General features: G+C 38.8%; 1 protein-coding gene across 1 annotated transcript in view; it reads right to left on the bottom strand.

Annotated features, from left to right (window-relative positions):
• Nucleotides 1–20,742, bottom strand: part of LOC136864121 (dolichyl-diphosphooligosaccharide--protein glycosyltransferase subunit 1) — a 271,291-nt gene that overhangs the window by 164,637 nt on the left and 85,912 nt on the right. Inside the window, exon 4 of the mRNA XM_067140725.2 lies at nt 12,918–13,127. Within this exon, the coding sequence (XP_066996826.2) occupies nt 12,918–13,127 (210 nt within the window). The remainder of the gene's footprint in view (nt 1–12,917; nt 13,128–20,742) is intronic.

Here is a 20,742-nt window from a genome sequence, read left to right as displayed (position 1 = left end):
TGGAAAAGATGGCTGAGAAACAGAACAGAATGTAAAACAGAATACAGGCACTGAAAGAAGGAATGCTCCAAGGCGGTTCAAGAAGAGAAAAAGAAATGCTGGCAAAACTACACTGAATCTCTGCAAGAAAATACAACCGGAAGCAAAAAAGGTCTTATTCCAGTGGGTTAAAAAGAAGTAAAACCAAGGTGAAGGTGCTAACTTCATTAAAAATGAACAGGAGGAAGTGATGACACAGAAGCAGGATATATTACAGAGGTGGGGAAAATAGTTTGAACAGCTTTACAACGTGCAAAATATCTCGGTACAAGGAGAAATAGAAGAACCAGATTTAGTGCAGATGGAAGATAAGGAAAACTAAGTGACATTGAGTGTGCCACTAAAGGAATGAAACGAGGCAAGGCAGCTGGAACTGACGAGGTCACCATAGAAATGATCATAGCAGCAGGAGCAGTTGGTCTACAGTGGTTGTATACTCTCTTCAGAGTGATATGGAGAGAAAAGAAGGTTCCAAAATAGTCGACGAAAGGGGTCATAATACCAACTTTCAAGAAAGGAGACAGGAAGCAATGTGAAAATTACAGAGGAGTGACACTGATACCTCATACAGCTAGAATCCTTGAAAGAATCTTGGATAAACGAATAAGAGACAGAGTAGAGGGAAAATTGCCAGTACACCAGTACGGATTCAGAAAAGGCCGGTCCACATTTGACCCAATATTTACATTGCGTCAAATGATGGAAAGGTATTGGGAATATGGAAAGGACATTGTAGTAATGTTTCTAGATATTGAAAAGGCATACGACAGTGTCCCAAGGAATTTGGTATCGTATGAAAAACATAGACACAGGCACAGATTGGGAATGGAACAATGCAGATGGTAATAATATTGTACCAAAATTGCAAAAGGTGTGTTAGAACCAAAGTGGGTCAAACTGAATGGTTAAGAGTTGAGACAGGCTTAAGACAGAAGTATATTCTCACCCTTACCAAGGATAGAATTCTACATAATATCAAGGAGAAGATGATGGGTGAGCAAGTAAAGTCTATGGTCTTTGCTGATGACATTGTAGTTTGGGGAGATAATGAAAAGTACAGACAAGATGATTCATGGAATGAGGAGATAAATTTTGGAATGAAGATTAGTACCGCGAAAAGCAAGACTTTGATCATGATGAGAGGCAACAGAGAATCCAGGGGAATGATAAAAATAGGAAATGAATCTCTGGAAGTAGTGAAAACTTAAATATTTTGGCAGCATGATGTCACAAGATGGAAATTTGGGTGGAGAAATTGATTTAAGGATACAGCAGTCTGCAAGATTCTACCAGTGTGCGAGACATTGTATGGAACAAAGATGTGCCAATGAAGTGCAAAAAGGTTTTATACCTGTCCCATTATAAACCTATACCAACCTATGCTTCAGCAGCCTGGACGCTGACTAAGCGGAACCAAAGTAAGATACAAACAGCTGAAATGAGGTTCTTGAGGAACATACAGGGAAAGACAAGACGAGATAGAATACGAAATGAGGAAATAAGGAGAAGCGTGGGAGTGTGTAAATTTCAAGAAGAGATTGATAGAGCAAAGCTAAAATGGTTTGGAGACATGATGAGAATGCCAGGAGAGAGAATACCAAAGAGAACATTCATGGATAGAGAGGCTGGAAAGAGGCCAAGGGGACGGCCTAGAATGAGATGGGGGACCTATGTTGTGGACTGTATTGCAAATAGAGGAGTCTACAGCAATTAAGTACTATAAGCGGAATGGTGGAAAAATCGAGTAAGGTGGAGGGTTTTGGTACACTACCCTTACCCAGAGAGAATCTGGAAAAGGGAATGGATGAAGATGATGTTCAACTTTTTCATTTCCATTTTAAATTTAGATTCGCATAATTTTCAGTCCGCACTTTTGAGCTTGGAAAAAATAGTAAAAAAGGGAGGATAATTACACAGGTAAATACGGTATTAAGGAAAAACATGTCCATGAAAAAAAATACCAGATTTTCTTGTGAAACACACTGTATTGTGTAAGAAAAGTATGTCCATGACAAAATACTAGTTTTTATAGCAAAACAAGTTGTATTATTAAGGAAAACCATATCTATGAGACAAAATACCAGTTTCCATGACAAAACACTATATTATTGGTTAAAAATATATCCATGACAATCATAAAACACTCCTACATCATTACAGACTATGAATCTCATTGTTGAATCCGTATTGATTACAAAATTTTACAAAAATAAAACGCATTTGTTTTTCGTGGAAAATAACTTTGACATAATCAAGATAAATCCCTTAAATAACCTGGAAAAAGAATTAAAATCATAGTCAATAACAGTACTTTCCTTTTCAATGAATTTGAAAAGAAAAAACTCACTGCATGAACCCTAGGTTACCCATAGTGAAATCATTACCCAAAAATCATATGGCTAACACCCCTATAAGACCTATTATCAATTTTAGGGGTAGCCCGATGTACAAATTCTCAATTTATTCAAAATTTCCTTAGTAAACATTTTCACTACCAAGCAAACAACGATAAAGACCTCCATAGAACTTTGTGAAGGAATAAAACATATAAAGGTACCAGAACACCACAAGACCCTTTCATTTGATGCCATCAATATGTATGCCAATATCCCTGTTAAAATCACTATAAATCTGATATGGAATAATTGAACCAAATTCAGTAAATTAAGCATTGGTGAAATAGATGAGTTCGTAAGCTTATTAAAATGATCTTTAAGTAATAATTATTTCATTTTTGAGAATAAAATCTACCAGCAGACAGGTTTACCTATGGGAGCACCGTCCTCGAATATTTTGGCGAACATGTATATGGACCACTTAGAACACACAAACACCATAAATAAAACCAAAGCTATAAAATACTGGTCACGTTACGTAAACGATGTGCTAGCGTTAACGAAGAAAATGAAATTACAGAACTACTCAACAGTTTAGATCAGAATATTAAATTCACTATGGAAATGGGGAACAATAACTCGCTTAATTGTTTAGACATAACACTATCGCATCTTAAGAAAAATCATCTGGCATTTAAAATTTACCGGAAACCAACTTACACGGCTAACACCATTAAACAAAATTCAATATACCCGGAAGCTCACAAAAAAGCTACCTACAATAGCATGTTAGGAGCTTTAAAAAACCCGCTCTCAAAGAAAAATTTTTGGAACTGGAAGTGGTTTGTAAGTATAACTTGTGCGAGCGAAACGTGATACAATACTATTCCACCGGGGTTCAGCACAAATCAAGAAGCAGACCTCTGGTGTTCACTGACCTGTATCTAGTAGGTACAAGCCCGCCTCACTTGCCAGCTTCAGTGCATCTCATTGTATATGATTGACTACAACCAGCTACTGCACTGTTCACTGTTTAGTTCTATACACAGTACTGTACGACAGACTAAAATTAATTTTCCGTATAAATCAATACTTGAAGCTTACGCATCTCAGAAGTAACGATGCCTAACGGCAACTCATCTCTAAGTTGTTTGATTCGTCAGTGGATTGGTAACGATCCGGACTTCACTACAGATGGCAAAATTATATTTTGTCAAGTCTGCTAAAAGCAGGTAAGGAATTATTTAACATACCTCTAATAAAAAAAATCCCCATTACTGTAATGAAAAGCAACTTTTATAGAAAATTATGAGTTAACATAAATATTATATTACTACTACTAAAATGTTTTCATTCCTCCCCTAAAGGGGGAGACGGGCCTCTTGGATGGTGGCGCCATCTCTCAGGCAGGAGATTTGTGACAGTGAAAGAGATGTGCGGAGAAGGTGAGAGGGTTGGCGGCCATGGCCTATACTAGGAACTGTCCGACTCGTTGGCTGAATGGTCAGCGTACTGGCCTTCAGTTCAGAGGGTCCAGGGTTTGATTCCCAGCCGGGTCGGGGATTTTAACCTTCATTGGTTAATTCCAATGGCCCGGGAGCTGGGAGTTTGTGCTGTCCCCAACATCCCTGCAACTCTCAAACGACACATAACACTATCCTCCACCACAATTACACGAAGTTACATACGCATGGCAGATGCCGCCCACCCTCATCGGAGGGTCTGCCTTACAAGGGCTGCACTCGGCTAGAAATAGCCATACGAAATTATACTAGGAACTATCTCGGCATTCGCCTTAGTGCTGGTGAATGGGAAACCACGGAAAACCATTTTCAGGACAGTCGACGGTGGGAACCATCCCCTATGCGTCTTGCGAATGCAGAGGTGTAGACCCACGACAGAGCCGTGACCACCCCTCCTCTGCTTGGTTGGTTGGTCTTGGTGCGGAGCCGTCCCCCACTCTGCAACCGCCGACAAAATATTATGGTACGAATCTCGTAAGACGAATGCTGCAAAGCAAACCTCAGATGAGTAATAGTACTACGGAGTCCACACAAAATGAAAAGTTGAGCGAATAGTACATACTTTGTGTCTACAATAAACTATAATTATTTTATTTATGTATTTCTTCAGGTGGTATGTGACCAAAAATCACATTCTGTACAGCACAAGGAATCTACAGGACATATCAGCAACATTGCTATAAAAAAAGGGAGTTTTTTTCCATCGCACCAGCCAGTAATTTGCAGTTTTCCTGGCACTTCAGTGGATAATTTTAATATCCATTTATATGAAGCGCTGGTTTTGGAAAATGTACCGTGGAATGCACTACACAATCCTGTGTTGAAGAAATTTCTTGAGGACATCATTTGCCGTAAAATACCAGACGAATCCATGTTGAGAAAAAGTTATTTGGAAAAACTGTATCAGAAAACTATCGTAGTAGACATAAGAGGTGATATAGGTGATCGTTACATCTGGCTTTCGGTGGACGAGACCACAGATAGTTGTGATCATATCGCAAACGTTGTGGTAGGTAAATTAGATGCCACAGAGCCTGGTAAACCTTATATTATACTGTGCAAGATGCTGAAAAAAAAAAAAAAAAACTAAACATAGCACCATAGCTTTCACCGCCTGAGACGCTTTTCGCATTCTTTGTCCAAGAGAAAAACAAGATGACAAGTTTTTACTTCTTCTGAGTGACAGTGTGGCATATATATATATCAAAGCTGGTGAGCATGGAACCAACTTGCATAGCCCATGGCTTACACAAATTGGCTAACGAGGTTAGAAATAATTTTCCAGGAGTAAACAGTATTGTTTCTTCTCTGAAAAAGAAAAAGGTGTTCCTTAAAGTTCCTACCCGCATTCTCACATTGAAGGAAATGTTGCCTCAAACTCATCTTCCTCCCAAACCTATCATCACTCATTGGGAGACATGGCTCAATGCAGCCGTATACCATGTCAATCACTTTGAAGACATTAAAAATGTTATAAATTCTTTTGATGTCAATGAGGCACTCTACTTAGCGAAGGAAAAAACAGCTCTCCCAAACAAGAACGCTGTTTCACTTTTCTTCATTAGGGCACAGTTTGCTGGTCTTCCTGTAGCTATTGAGCGTGTTGAGTCGGCATCGTTGCAATAGAAGTTGTGGACTCCATTTTGAAGAAAAAAATACCAGGACCAGCCGGTGCAGCCTATTCACTCAAGCTCACCAAAAAATTCTACAGTGGAACCCTGGATTTTCAGCAATGAATAATGTGTCTACAATACTTCAGGGAGAATTTACTCGAGTCACAAGAGGTATCAATATCAAAAGATACTACTACAGATGAGCTAGATACATTTTCGATAGTATGTTAAGAGAATACTAAAACTGTAAATAAATACTGTCAAACTGCCAGAAGTAGCACATTTTAAAATGGTTGCTAGGAACACATATCTCAACTGATATGTTTCAAAATACAGTATCAGGTATGTATATCTACCGCATAGTCCCATTTCCTGCTACAGGGTCGGGGATGAGGCGAGACGAAATTATATGCCATGTTTTTATGGCCAGATACCCTTCCTGACACCAACCACACTTGAGAAGCTAATGACATATGTGCCAACTTTCGAAAAGAGAAATCCGGAAGATCCTTAACCCATTAACGCCGTGCGTGATCATATGATCACGCATCGCAATGCCTTATATAATATTGTATATTTTCAAATCCTTCGGGTTTAATCTAATAATTATAGTTTTATTCTCTTTGACGTACATCTGGCAACTCAGCCTGATCGATATGTTATACCGGTAGTTCTCCACTGGCGGCATTATTGCATTGTGAGTTGGAGTGTGCCTCTGTGAGGGTCAACAACAGATGCGTGCTTCAAGTAATTGTTTTCTAGTCCTGTTCACACATATTAGCCCATGAAAACTGCACCGATATATTTTATATAAATCATATTGAATGCTAGATAATCTCCAAGAGGAAAAATGTTCTTACTACTATATTATATGCCAAGAATTTTCAGCGTGATCGTACGAACATGCTAGGCTCTAGCGGTGGCTTTCGATTTCATAAAATATCACACATGTAATGAGCTAGGAGTTTACGAGAATATTATCAGGGGTCTCTGTTTTAACATTTTAAAAGTTATTTATCCTACTCCCACCGCTATTATATGTTGTTTTACGGCATATCTGTGCCCTAACCCTCGCTTCTACATCTCAATAACGTTGCTTGAAAACATACCTACGGTAGTTGCGAATGTATCAGACATTTATATTAGTCCATAATATAGGTAAAAGTACGTTTAGACTGTAAATAGCCTGCTTTCTTTACACATGTCCTGATTTTTTGCAGGGACATAACTCTAAAGGAAGTCCTCGATATTTTGGAGGCTGATGACAGTGAAGAGGAAATTGTGAAGGGAATATTCATCTAACCGCCCGAAGTGAACGTACCATCTGATGAAGATTCAGGTGACGAAGATGATGGTGGTGGTTTAGTTGACAATCTCGCTGGCCGTCAACTATCCAGCAAGGCGGAAATTGTGTATACAAATAATGTACGTTTGGGAGGATGTGCAACAGATGATACTGAACAAGCAGACACTTCTGCCAAGGTGTTTTTTTGTAATCTAACACTATTGGATAATACGAGAAGTGAGGAACTATTTTCAATCGGAACCTGTCCGTGATAACCATGCCATTTGCCAAATTTGGAAAAAGAGTTTCTTGCGATGAGGAAAAACTCTCTACACTAGCAACCTGAAGAAGCACATTACATCAGTTCATAAAATTATTTTTACTGAACACGAGCATCCTAACAAAAATATTTGATACAGTGGAATTATAACAAGTGAAGAAATGGCAGTGGAATAGCCTGTGCCCATTCATTCCATTTTGAGTTGAATATCCTAGTTATTGTCAACATCACAGAACACAAATATTAGCTAGCCTACTCTCATCTTTTCTGGACAGTAAATCTAAATTTAAGCCAAGAGATAATCAATCAAGGTAATTGAAAATAGCTTACATGATACAAAAAGGCAACCAGCTATTTAGCAATGTAGAAGATAAAGGATTTAAAAGCAGCTGATTCAGCACGCTGAACCTAGATATATCTACTTGTAAGCACATATCAAATTACATCCTCCCAGAACTGTATCAAGAAGTAAAAACAAGAGTAAAAGATGAGCTCTGAAATGCAGACAGCATAGCTGTTACAACATTTGTGGATACCAACAGCAACCAACTGCCACCCAAGTATCACCGTTCACTTTGTAGGCCAGGACTGTAAATTTCAGCATACACTGCCTGACAAAAAAATTGAAGCACCCAGAAGGGGAGGAGGAAACTAAATGAAACATTAGGTGTTGAGAGGGTATGTGATATTTAAGGGATTAAAAAATCAAGTCAAATTTACAAAGGAACTGGCAGCACTAGACCACTTATTTTGAAGTTGCACCCCCTCTGACCTGGATGCATGCACTGATTCGGTTAGGAAGGGTGTCATAAAGCTGTTGTATCCTTTCCTGAAGCAAGCTGGCTCACAACTATTGAAACTGAACCCTGATATCTTGGATACTGGCACTGGGGCAGAGTTCTGAGCTGGTCCCACACGTTCTATTGGGGACGGATTGGGGAATCTTGCTGTCCACGGGAGTATCTTGACATCACACAGACGGGTCATAGAGACATGTACTGTACCTTGTGTGGACAAGAAATGTTCTGTTGAAAATGCCATGATACTGTCACAAGAGGTAACACACAAGGACACACGATGTCCATGACATACCGTTGTGCCGTCAGAGTTCTCCCAATCACTACCAACCATGACCTCAAGTCATACCTGATGGCTCCCCACACCATGTTGCCAGGAGTAACACTGCTGTGCCTCTCTAAAACAATAGAAGAATAGGACCTCTCCCCAGGTTGCCGACATACTCGCAGAGTATGGACATCCGGGGTAGAGCAGAACCGTGATTCACCATTGAACACAATGTGACACCCATTCATTAGCAGTCAATGCTTAAGATCATGACACCAGTCCAAATGCAGCCATTTGTGTTGTGGTGTTAACGGCAGCCTATGCATGGGACTGTAATTTCCTAGTCCAGCTGGTGCTAGTCTGTGATGAATGGTACGGGTTGACGAAATGTTGCAGGGAGTCCATTACTTTTTCTCGGATAGCAGGCACAGATGTGAACGGGCTACGGTGCGCTTGGTGCAAAATATGGTGATCCTCCCTTATGGCGGTCAGACGTGGTCAACCAGAACCTTAACATTGAGTATGCCTGCCCTCCCATTCCCATGCAGTCCAACATCAGGCCACTGTCTCATTCCAATGCCTTTTAAATCTGGATATTGCACGATTCGGCCAGAATGCCAAATGGAGACCCACAATGAGGCCCCTTTCAAACTGTCAGGTGCTGATAATGCTATCTCACAGGAGTACATGGCATCTCCATGTCCTTCACAGTGATCACTCAAAATCTCATGCTGTTCATACCCCTTACATACCCTACCAGGCCTGTAACAACACTAATGCGGTCTGTTGGCCGTTCTACATGTCGCGGAGAATTACAACTCTTAACATTTGCATGTACATGTACAAAGTTATCATTTCCGCATTTGCCGTGGGCGGAATATACAACTTGTTCTGAAAGAGGGAACTTTCAATGCACAGTATTGAGAATCTCATTGTGTTATCTAGAAAATCAATAGAAAGTTTCAAACATGCCTCAAAATCCACAAAGATTCTGAAAGCTGCACAGAAACATCTTACTCTACCACATCACTGCCTGATTCAAGATGAACCTACACAACATAATTCAACACTTCGTATGCTGAAAAGTATAAGAACAGAACCTTTGTATTCACATGTGCCGATCTCATCCTTACAGTACTAGATGCAGGAAATATGCAGTATGAAGGCACTGAATTTTTATTTGCTACTTGTTTAGTGTCGCACTAACACATTGAAGGTTTTTGGTTATTGAGTGACGGGAAAGGCCTAAGCTTGGGAAGGAAGCAGACATGGCCTTGAAGTACACTACGGCCGATGACCTACATGTTAGGCCCATTTAAACCATCATCATCAAGGCACAGACCCAGGCATTGGCCTGATGTGAAAAAAGAAACACAGAAAACCATCTTCAGGGCTGCCAATGGTGGGATTCGAACCCACTATCTCCTGAATGCAAGCTCACAGCTGCGTGATCCTAACCGTATGACCAACCTGCTTGGTATAACGGCATTGAAAATAACTAAATACGTATCATCGCAATGTTGTTGAGACAAACTGCTGCAACATGCTATTCGACAGAAGGGTCCTGAATCTGCAACTGAAAAGGTATGCTTGTAACTCCATTTTAAAATGCTGTGCATTCAAATCATTGGTACAATTATAGGTTGCACTTAAATTTTCGCTAAAATTAGTAAACGTTTTTTAAAACACTTTATTTCAGATTACCCATTCTCTGGAGCCAGCAAAATCGCCTGGTATGTGGTAGTTGTGACAGCATTATGCAAGAAAATGACAATTTCATTGTCAGTTATCACTTCAGAAGATTATAACCCTTTCAAGTGTTTATGATTACTGGGAAACATAGACAAGGTTTCCAAAGCTGCGAAACCCAGCCGTGAAATATGTATACCACCAGTAACAGAATTTTCTGAGGTGCTGTTTAGCACAGCAGGACTCTTAAGTGACAGAAAAAGAAGTAGGCTCGTCCCTGACATTGTTGCTGTACACTTACTGCTTTGGTATTCACTTCATATTTTTTTAGTGTAAAATACTATTTTAACATTTCGTTTGTGGAAAGATGTGTAACTAACTACTTAATACAGGGTGGGCAAAATAAAATTGGCCCAGAAAATATTTATAAGAATGATGCAGAATTGACCCTTGTTCATGAACAGGAGAACTGCCTACCACAGGAAATGATGGAAACCATGATTTTGATGCACCAATCGACTGCTGTCATACATCTGCACATCTCCCGCATACTCTGTCGAGTACATAGCTGTACCATTGCATGTGAGTATGTCAGAGGAGCAGACATGATTAGTGACCAGTTGCATGCAACACCAAACAGTGCTCATGATAAAACAGCACGTGTTCATTCTTGAGTGTTATGCAAAGCACAATTCATGGAAAACCTATGTGGAACTGTTTGCACAAGAGTTTAAGGCTGGAAGTGTTTTTGGAAAACCTCCAGCAAAGACCAATGCAAAACTTAGTGGCATAATGGTGTGAAATGGACTCTGTAGTGAATAAAAACTGTAACTATATAAAAAAAAAGGGTTTGAACACCAGAAAACATAGCTTGAGAGTAGGAAAGCCTGGAACGAATTCAAACAAAATCTCAATGCCGTTTATTTGTGCAAGTGGGAATTAAAAGATGGTTGTGTCAAACCGTTACTAAAACGGACCTGCATCTGTATCCGTACAAATTTACTGTTGTGCATGCGTTAAAGCATCCACCTTGGCGTGTTGAATTCTGCCGATGGTTTTTTTAGTGAAGTAGAGTCAGAACATTTGTATCCTCAGTTTTTCATTTCTTCAGATGAGGTCATTTCCAGCACCTTCTGTGATGTTCATTAACAAGGGTCAATTCTGCATCAGTCCTATTGTAAACATTTTCTGGGTCAGTTTTATTTTGCCCACAACTACTACAACTACACACTACAACAGTCAACGTCAATTCCTCAGTTCTCATATCCCATTCATATGCTGTCTATTCCCTGCATTTTTCATTTTCTCTAATACGTTGTCAAGAGCACAGCTGAATAGAAGGGGATAAAGTACAGCTCCACGGAAGTCAATATTACCAGAGCATGGTGTAACAAACTAGGCAGCTGACCTCAGACCTATGACAGAGCATTGCACCACCCTGCACTCTTTCCTGGACTAGTAAAAAGAGAGGTATTACTGGAGCACCCCATTAAGATAGAATATTTTCAAGGATTACAGGGTCTAAACAGAATTTAAACATAAAAAGCTTTTACATTTCTTAATAATATGCATCAATGCATAATTATTTTCTTTTAAGTGTGATTTGATAGAATCTGATGTTCTTTCAACTGTGAAACATGTCATTCTGTTTTTAATTAACAGCATCTTTTTCAGGTATAATCTGTTAATGTTTCCCTTCTCAGGAATTTTCTAAATTAATACTATATTGAATTAGTTTCAACAGACTGAAAAACCTCACAGTTATAAAATTCTTCAAACTATTGGAATCTGAATGCATACCTGCCAACCTTTGGAAATCAAAAATGGGAAGGTTTTTTTAATTCTTGGATTTCATTACATGTATTGCGCCATGGTCTAGGTGGAAAAAAGAAAAGGGACATGATAAAAGGCATATATATCTACAGTTACAATGAGAATTAATCATTAAATTTAAAACCTCAAGCTAGGAAAACAAAAATGGTTACAAGAAACTGTACCTAATCATTCTCATTTCTGACATACGAATAATATCTATATCACACTGACACACGCAACAAAATGTATAATAGTTTCCTTTATTACACTGTAAAATGAACGGAAATTTATAGGTATCTCTGAACACTTGGAGATAACGTTTGTTATATTTTTTGGTCATAATGTGAAGAGAAAATACCAGAAACTGTCACCGACACAATTCCCTGAAATATGTTCAACTCATTAAAATGATGCACCGAAATACGCTAAACTGACAAATACAAAACAATTCAATATGTCTCATACATTACTAACATAAGAATTTGACAGGGGGGGGAAGCACAGAAACGCAAGAAAAACGAATGGCCTACAACTTCAATGAAACTACACACAGACACAATGTTAACAGCGTGCAAACCACCCAATAACAAACTCATTCTTTCATCCCGATTAACTGAGTCGCTTTCGTGCGCTAACCTCTCTTGCTTACAGGACAATTGCCGAATCACCAGCTGTAATGCAACAAACACTGCTGTGTTGAGCCGGGAAACACAATACACTCCAAAATAAAGCATCAAATAATTACGCTTGAAAATGAGATTGCATAAATTACACAAGCACATAAGAATTTATCCTTCATCCTAGAGGAAGAGTATTGACCGTACTGGAGGTTACATTGGTAAAAAAATAGGAAGTAAAAATAAATCTGAAAATCGGAAAGTTTCCGGGTAAGTCGGAAGGGTTGGCAGGTATGTGAATGCTTTATTTCCATAAGGCACAGGCTTAACCATAATGCCATGTTTAACATATCAACAAAAAAAAAAAGAACTGTTAGTAAAACCTTTAAAGTTATTTTACACACTACTATTCATCACTTTTTACACCGAACTTTGTTCAATTATTATTAGTTATCGCACTTTTTGTCACATGTGCTCCTACATTTCAGATACAGAGTACATGGAAATATTCTATATACTAGAAGATGGTTAAGAATATAGCCTTAATGTAGTGGTGATGGTCATGGTTATTATTGTTTCCAGATAACACACAATGAGAGAACCATCCCAAGACAGAGCTACTACTCCATGGTTAATTAATGACAAAAGATCTTACCTTGAAAGATTTAATACTGGATAAGCCACTGTGAGCCTCCCTTTGGTATTCATAGCGAGAGAATGGGCCTTTTAAAATGGCACCGGTGTGTTGTATATCCACTATTTCCTCAACAGCAATGTTTCCCCAATGTGATACTTCAATCACACGCTCCAAATTGGTGATGGTAAGAAAAGGAGAGTTGTTTTCATAATGAACAACCATACTATTCTGAAATAGAAAACAACAAAATCAATGGTTATGAGAATACTGTTATTGAATGTTAATGAAGCAATTGAATACCACAAAAATAAAACACTGTGAACTGAAAGAGCAAAGGAAGTTGCATATATGCTTGTAAATGTATTATTAATGCACATACTCTGATTGCCATTGGTATGGCATGGTTTATGAATGTACAAACTGACAGTTTTCTTCAGTCAGCATCTAGAACAGGGGTTTCCAATTTGTAAGGGCTCGAGGGCCATTTTGGAAACCTTAGTCATGTTCGCGGGCCGCACTTGAATAAGCCAATTTTCGTAAAAATCTGCAAATAGTACAGAAGCACCATTATGAAATAATATGTATAGTTCAATTGAAAGGAGGGTTTGATAATTTTAACTGCTTAAAACATTATTTTAAAATTGCATAAAAGAGTGAAATTTGGAGCCGGGCTGAGTGGCCGAGACGGTTGAGGCGCCGGCCTTCTGAACCCAGCTTGGCAGGTTCGATCCTGGCTCAGTCCAGTGGTACTTAAAGATGCTCAAGTACGTCAGCCTCGTGTCGGCAGATTTATTGCCATGTAAAAGAACTCCTGCGGGACAAAATTTTGACACCTCGGTGTCTCCGAAAAACATAAAGAGTAATCACTGGGACGCAAAAATAACAACATTATTACTTTAAATTCGGATTTTAAATGTTTTAAAATAAAAAATAATCTGTTCAGAACAAGTGAATACTTGAAAAGAGGAACTAGTATTAAAGAATAATTAGTTTTGACTTGGGTCTATAAGGTGTATAAAAATTAATACATTTTTGAACGAGCTATTAAATATTTTTGTGACTTTTCTTCACATTATTTCTTACAGTGCTCTTGCGGGCCGCAAAATTTACTTCGCGGGCCACATGCGACCCGCGGGCTGCCTTTTGGAAACCCCTGATCTAGAAGGAGAGAGCCCTAGCAGTTGATATGGTGACAGTCAAGCCCTTTCACTCCCGCGGATAACTACCACTAACGTTACCGGCTCATTAGAGTTTTCCACCACACCTTCAGCTGCCTGCTTTATTTAAGATGCGAGAACGTGTAGTTGCTTGACAGCAGTGATCTTAAAAAGCTTGTTTTCTAGTATATGTAATTCTGATGGTGATAATGAGGATGTTCCTCATACGCTATCGCTGGGAAGGCCAGGAAAATGACTCGGCAAGAAAGACATCAATAAATAGTCTAAAAGTATTATTGCACAAATGTACAGATTTTTCCAAATTTTGGGTGAAAATCCAGACATTTTAAACACTGTAAATTTCAAGTAAGTTCAAAAACTGTCTGGAGATGCATGTGGAGTTGGTAAAACTACTGTTCAGAACATTAAGAGCGCTACAGATAATGCTAAAGGAAATGAGCCCCACTTTAATACACAGCGGAAGCACTTTAAAAGAGAAAAGAAAGTAACCGATCAGATGATTTCGTTAAATATGTAGGACATAAATCTGTCTTTAGATTTTATGATCGTGGAGAGTATCCAACGGCCAAAAAGGGCAGACTCGATTTACTTGAACAAATTAACTTTCAGGGTTCAAAAGAAGTCTGTGTTACGTATCTTAAAAAGTATGGGTTTTAGGTAAAGAAAGTGCAATGACTGAGGAAGGTTTTTGATGGAAAAGATACAGTTGAACCTGACTTATACGTATATCAAGGGGAAGAGATAAAAACTACTTTTAACTCAGAATTACTTAGAAATCAGACTTACACAGTACATCACATATTTACTGAAAATGCAATGGAATATACCTACATGTGTAAATCCTTGCAAATAACAAATACGGTAAGGAAGAAAATATTATTTTGAACTTGGTCCAGCCTTAAAGAAATCAGATAGTTTGGCTTGTTTCACTTTCCTTGCATTAAGAGAATAAATTTCCTTTTGCAAACATAGTAATGCATTCAATGCATTTTCACTACAACTTTTCACACTGATGTAACGCCTACACACATCGATTATACTTAACACTTCACTCAGTTCATGTGTTTCAAGATTCATGTCGTTATTTCCATTTCCATCACTGTCACTATCGCTTATAGTTTGTCCATCCATCACCACCACGTTGTTGGCATACATCAGCAATAATCTCTTCATCCGGTAGTTCTCCACATACAGCCAGATTATCATCGAAATGCACAAAAGTATCTAATTCTACACACTCCGGTAGCATTAGCACATTGCGAGACAAACCTTCGTCTCCATAATCATCATGAGAGGCAGCCTCTTCTAGTAAGACTCCAGCTTTACGGAAACAGTTGCTGATTGTGGAGGATGACACCTGCTTCCAGGCATCCGAAATAAAGTCCATGGCTTGTAGCAAATTAATGGAGAGAGGTTCATTTCCTGCATCACTCAGTGTTATTAAATGTTAAACCAGCATTTTTCTATAATGCACTTTGAAATGTGAAATGATGCTAAAATCAAGTGGTTGTAGAACACTGGTAGAGTTAGGAGGGAAAAATTCCACTCTGGCATTCTCCAGAACGATTTGAGGTGGATGTGCTGCACATCGATCCATAAGAAAGATCTTCTTCTGTTTCTTTTTAATTTTAATGTCTAGTTTTTTCAACCACTGTTCCATTAGAGGCATAGTCATCCAAGAATTTCTGTTGGATTCAGATTCCGCACCTTTAGTTTTCGCACCCTTAAAACACCTCGGATTCTTCGGTTTTCCTATCACAAGTGGAGGAAGTTTGTCAGATCCATCTGAATTGGTGGCAAGAAGTACTGTTACACGAATTTTACTTTTCTTCCCTCCATGGCACGAGTCACTTTTTCTCCTAACGTTTTATTAGGTTTTTTTGCTAGTTGCTTTACATCGCACCGACACATATGTCTTATGGCGACGATGGGACAGGAAGGGGCCAGGAGTGGGAAGGAAGCGGCCGTGGCCTTAATTAAGGTACAGCCCCAGCATTTGCCTGGTGTGAAAACGGGAAACCACGGAAAACCATTTTCAGGACTGCCGACAATGGGGTTCGAACCTACTATCTCCCGAATACTGGATACTGGCCGCACTTAAGCGACTGCAGCTATCGAGCTCGGTGTTTTATTAGGGAGGAGGTTGTAGAATAGGTCTGTCTCATCACAACTGTAGATATTTGGAGGCTGATAATCGCTTATGATACACAGAAGAACCTCTTCTTTCCAGTGTTGCACCGTGACGTCGTCCACAGCTTTTGAGTCACTGCAAATTGTTCTCCCTGTGATTCCATGACGATCTTTAAATCCTTGCAACCATCCTGATGAAGCCTTGAAATCAGTAGTGATGCTCATCATTTTAGCTAAATCTATCGCCATTGCCTTCAGCATGTCGCCACTAATTGGTAGAGCTGCAGCCCACTTTTGCTGGAACCATGTGAAAAGTGCTTTCTCCAAATCTAAACTTCCTTCCTGTTGACGGCTGTGTTTTGGTGATTTTCAATCCAGTTTTAAGAACTGATCCAAAATAGTGTTTCTCTTACTGATGACTGTACACAGCAATCCCTAAGTATGAAGCAATTTCAGTTTTTGTTTTGCGTGGATTAGCGTCCACTTCTTGTATAAACTTTGCTTTTCCATCTAGGGTATAACTTTTCCCCTTTCTGTTCTCCATGGCTAATCAAAAGCAAATGAATGACAAAACTGTTCAACAGTAAACGCCAGAAACCGGCAACGTGGACATTTTACATTTTCCCACGAAAGAAATTCTCATATTCAAACAAATTTACTGTATTTTCTTTTATTCCCGCACCAAAACCGCCGACTTTGCTTGTAATGTATCTTAATCTTTGGCGGCATTGTGAAGATCAAAAACGACGAAGTTAGAGAAGGAGCAAGATAGAGAGCGAAGGGGACTCGCTCGGTTGGCCTTTGTTAAGCGGCCAGTAAGAAAGGGTCAACAATGTCTCTTGGCGAAACTCTGTGTTTTCTGTTTCAACACCAAAACCAGACCGCTCTACTTCTGCCTACGCCGACAAAGAGGAAACTTCGTTAATACAGTAGTTTCTTTTAAAAAAGCACATGCTCATTACAATTACGCAAAACTCTGTTATATTTCACTGACACTTAATACGTATAACTGCGAATTATGTATAAGCGGATTACGTATAAATAAGGTTTAATTAACACGCTTTTAAATTTCGTTTTGCTGGGACCTAAAGGAAATTACGTACAAATATGAATTACGCAGAACAGGGTTACGTATAAAGCAGGTTCAACTGTATATAGCTTGTGCACACACAATATTCCTCTGTAAAATGAATGCTGTGAAGAATGATGCTCTTGGTGGACCTATATTTTATTTAGATGAAAACTCTGTGAATCAAAATCACACCTAGAAAATGATTTGGCAAGATTCGCACAAGCAAGGTGGACTAAAGGTGCTAGCGGGAAGGGGAGGTTGGATCATCGTACTTCATGTTGGATCAGCTGGAACAGTATTTCTGAAGGAGTGTAAATTGGTGAAGTTACACTCGCTAAATTTGGATTATCACACTGAAATGAACACTACATTATTCAAGGAGTGGTTTGTTGACTTTCTAATGTTACTGGAAGAAAGCTCCATTGTTATAATGGACAATACCAGTTATCACTCCGTTCATGCAAACAGAATCCCACATTCAAACTGGAAGAAGGCAGACACTCAAGGACAAGATAGCACAAGAAATGGGTCACGAGGTCATTCGTTTGCCTCCATACCACGCTCAATACAACCCCATACCTGCCAATTTTTGAAAAGGGCTACAAGTAAAACTCACACGCGACAAAAAAATCTAATGATTTTTTACATACCCTGGCTTGACGAAAATAATAAGACTTCTAGGCTACAAAATACAATAATTCATGCTTTAAGCAGGATACTTCAATGAAATCATACCTACTTACATCATAAGCCAATGATTTGTAGATTAACATAACAATCAAGAAGAAATCCATGTTAAACAGCATCAGGCGTGGTGAATATTAGTTGGGAGCTTACATAACAGGACTTCCTTGATAAATGAAGCACATATGGGATAACTGAAAAAGGCTTTACACAATAAAACTTTCTTAACATACACAGGCAATAAAAATATAATACACACAGTAAATCACACGCTAGTTAGACTTCAAAGTCATAGTTGTGGCCTTTTAGCTTCGTGCAAAAAGTCTTGAGAAAATGTTGTCATAACAGGGACCAGAACTCCTGGTCTTCATAATAGAAATAGACTCCGAAGATTCAATGAACATGGATGATCTCGTCTCTGTTCTATTTTTCTTCACAAGGCTGAAAACACATTCACATTCTGCACTGCTATGGGGTATGGTCAGAATAGAAAGCATTACTCTAGAAATTCGGTTATACTTAAGAAGTCCACCGGCTCCACGAATTCTTGATATTTGTGCCCAACTGGAATCACTTGCAGCATCTTGATCTGCAGCCAAAGTGGCATCTACCCGAAGAGCTGTGAACTGCCTCTGAAGCTCATTCACCACCTCGTCTGTAGTTTCATTCTCTTTGTTGCATAACACGATAAAAAAAATTTCCAAGAAAAAACGAATGGAAGAAAACTGTGCCTCTTCAATTTTGTCTAACCTAGCAACTTGAGCATGCTTTAACACATCATCCTTGACTGGAAACTTGTTGATGTAGTCACAGACAGTACAAAAGTAGTTTCCCACCGATGATCCTGGAGATCATTCACATGTTCGAAGTCTGAATGCCAGTAGATAACTCATCATCACTTCTTTGATTTTGAATCAAGTTGTACTCAACTTCTAGCAATGAGGAGCTTTTGACAATTTTGAGCTTAATAAACTTGTAACAACAATAGGATACAACTTTACATTCGTATCACTGCTTCCATCTGTTGCCAAAGAAAATGGTCCGTTCTGAAGGCACTTAACTTCAGATGATGCATTTTTTGCCATGTTATTTACAATGCAAGTCTTTTTCGTGCAACCACAGCTGTATTTCTTTGCAACTTCTCATGTGGGAAACATCATCTTAAATAAAGCACCAGCATGATCAGCCATACTTAAGGGCACATTGTGTTTCACCAAAAAGGAAGTAAAAAGACACTCGGCCCTAATTACGGTCCTGCCAACGTTTCCAGACTTGGCAAAAAAAAAAAAAATGTTGATTTTCATGTTATCTTCTTTCGATTTAACGTAATTTAAGTGTTTACCGCACTTCACGTGATTACTTAAATCGTTTCTTCCACCATGTGCAATATTAATATCACACCCACATACTGTGCAAAAGGCAAATTTTTCTCCCTTTCTTGATTTTAGTATGCACAGAAAATCAACAGAATATGATTCTTTAAATTTCTGGAAGTACTGTTTCTTGTTGGATTTATTCATGATAATCTATAATAGGAATACCGTGTATGAAAATGTCCAAGAACAAATGTCTCTATATTTAGAACCTGGATCACTGAACGTCACATAAAATTATAACAAACACTCAAGGCAGTCAAACACTTCATTAAAACATGTCAAAGCACACAAAGTCTTAAACCATTAAATGAACATGATGCCAACCTCGTGAACAAAGAATATGCACATGGTAAAAAGCATACACACACATGGAACGAATGTAATTCTTCTTTATAATTTAATGGGCTTCACTAACAGCGGTAAACCCACACAGTGGAACCAATGTAATTAGTCCAACGAATACACGAAACTGCGAAGCACGAAGTTATACCACGAAAACTCAACCACTTCATTAAAATATATCATACCCTAAAAGGCCAAAAGATTCAGGGAACCCCAACTTGGTGAACAAAGAACAACACTCACGTGGTAAAATAATATGGGTTAAATCACAAGAAGCGAACGGAGCGGAACAAAGAATTTACGGAGCAGAGTCTGTCGACACCTAAGATTCACACGGAAGAACTTATCCCGGCTTTAAATTCAATTCCAATAACGACACAAACATCACACTTTTTAAAATACCAATCATACCAGAGAATGAGTTATCGAATATCGTGGATGTGCCATCGACCCATGCAAATAATGGATTGTACAGAAGAGGAGTGATTATCGGTTGTCAACGTTTCAAATTTTCGTCCACGAAGTTGTAAAATGACACCGTCCATCCGTGAAACTGTAAAATGCTGCAATTTCCGTAAATTTTATGGATAAACCGTAAAAGTTCGCAGGTATGAAACCCAATAGAACTGATCTGGGCGCACGTCAAAGGTGAAGTAGCTGATCGCAACAAAACTTTTAAAATAGCAGATTTTAAACTGCTGCATGACGCCATTGAGTAACTACAGAGGACTGGATTAAATGTGTCCGACAAGCAGAAGACTTACAAGAAGAAGACTATCGCAAGCAATGTGTTTGTAATGTGGCCATTGAACCAGTTGCAATACGTCTGACAGAAGATAGTTCCGATGACAGTTCTTCTAGTGACTCAGACTCCCATTACGAGTAAAGGAAGAATTGCTTCTCTGTTGTACCATCAATACTGTTACGAATAAAATTCCATCAGTTTCATTACTCTAAGTTATTATAGGATGACCCGATAAATGCACACATGCATATACTGTATACACACACACCCACAATTCCAATCAGCTATGAATAGCCACACTTACTAATCACAGTCT

The sequence above is a fragment of the Anabrus simplex genome, chromosome 2 (assembly GCF_040414725.1).
Source record: "Anabrus simplex isolate iqAnaSimp1 chromosome 2, ASM4041472v1, whole genome shotgun sequence".
In the NCBI taxonomy this organism is placed as follows: domain Eukaryota; kingdom Metazoa; phylum Arthropoda; class Insecta; order Orthoptera; family Tettigoniidae; genus Anabrus; species Anabrus simplex.
Note: the sequence above shows the minus strand (reverse complement) of the source record. Positions and strands in the feature narration are given on the sequence as shown.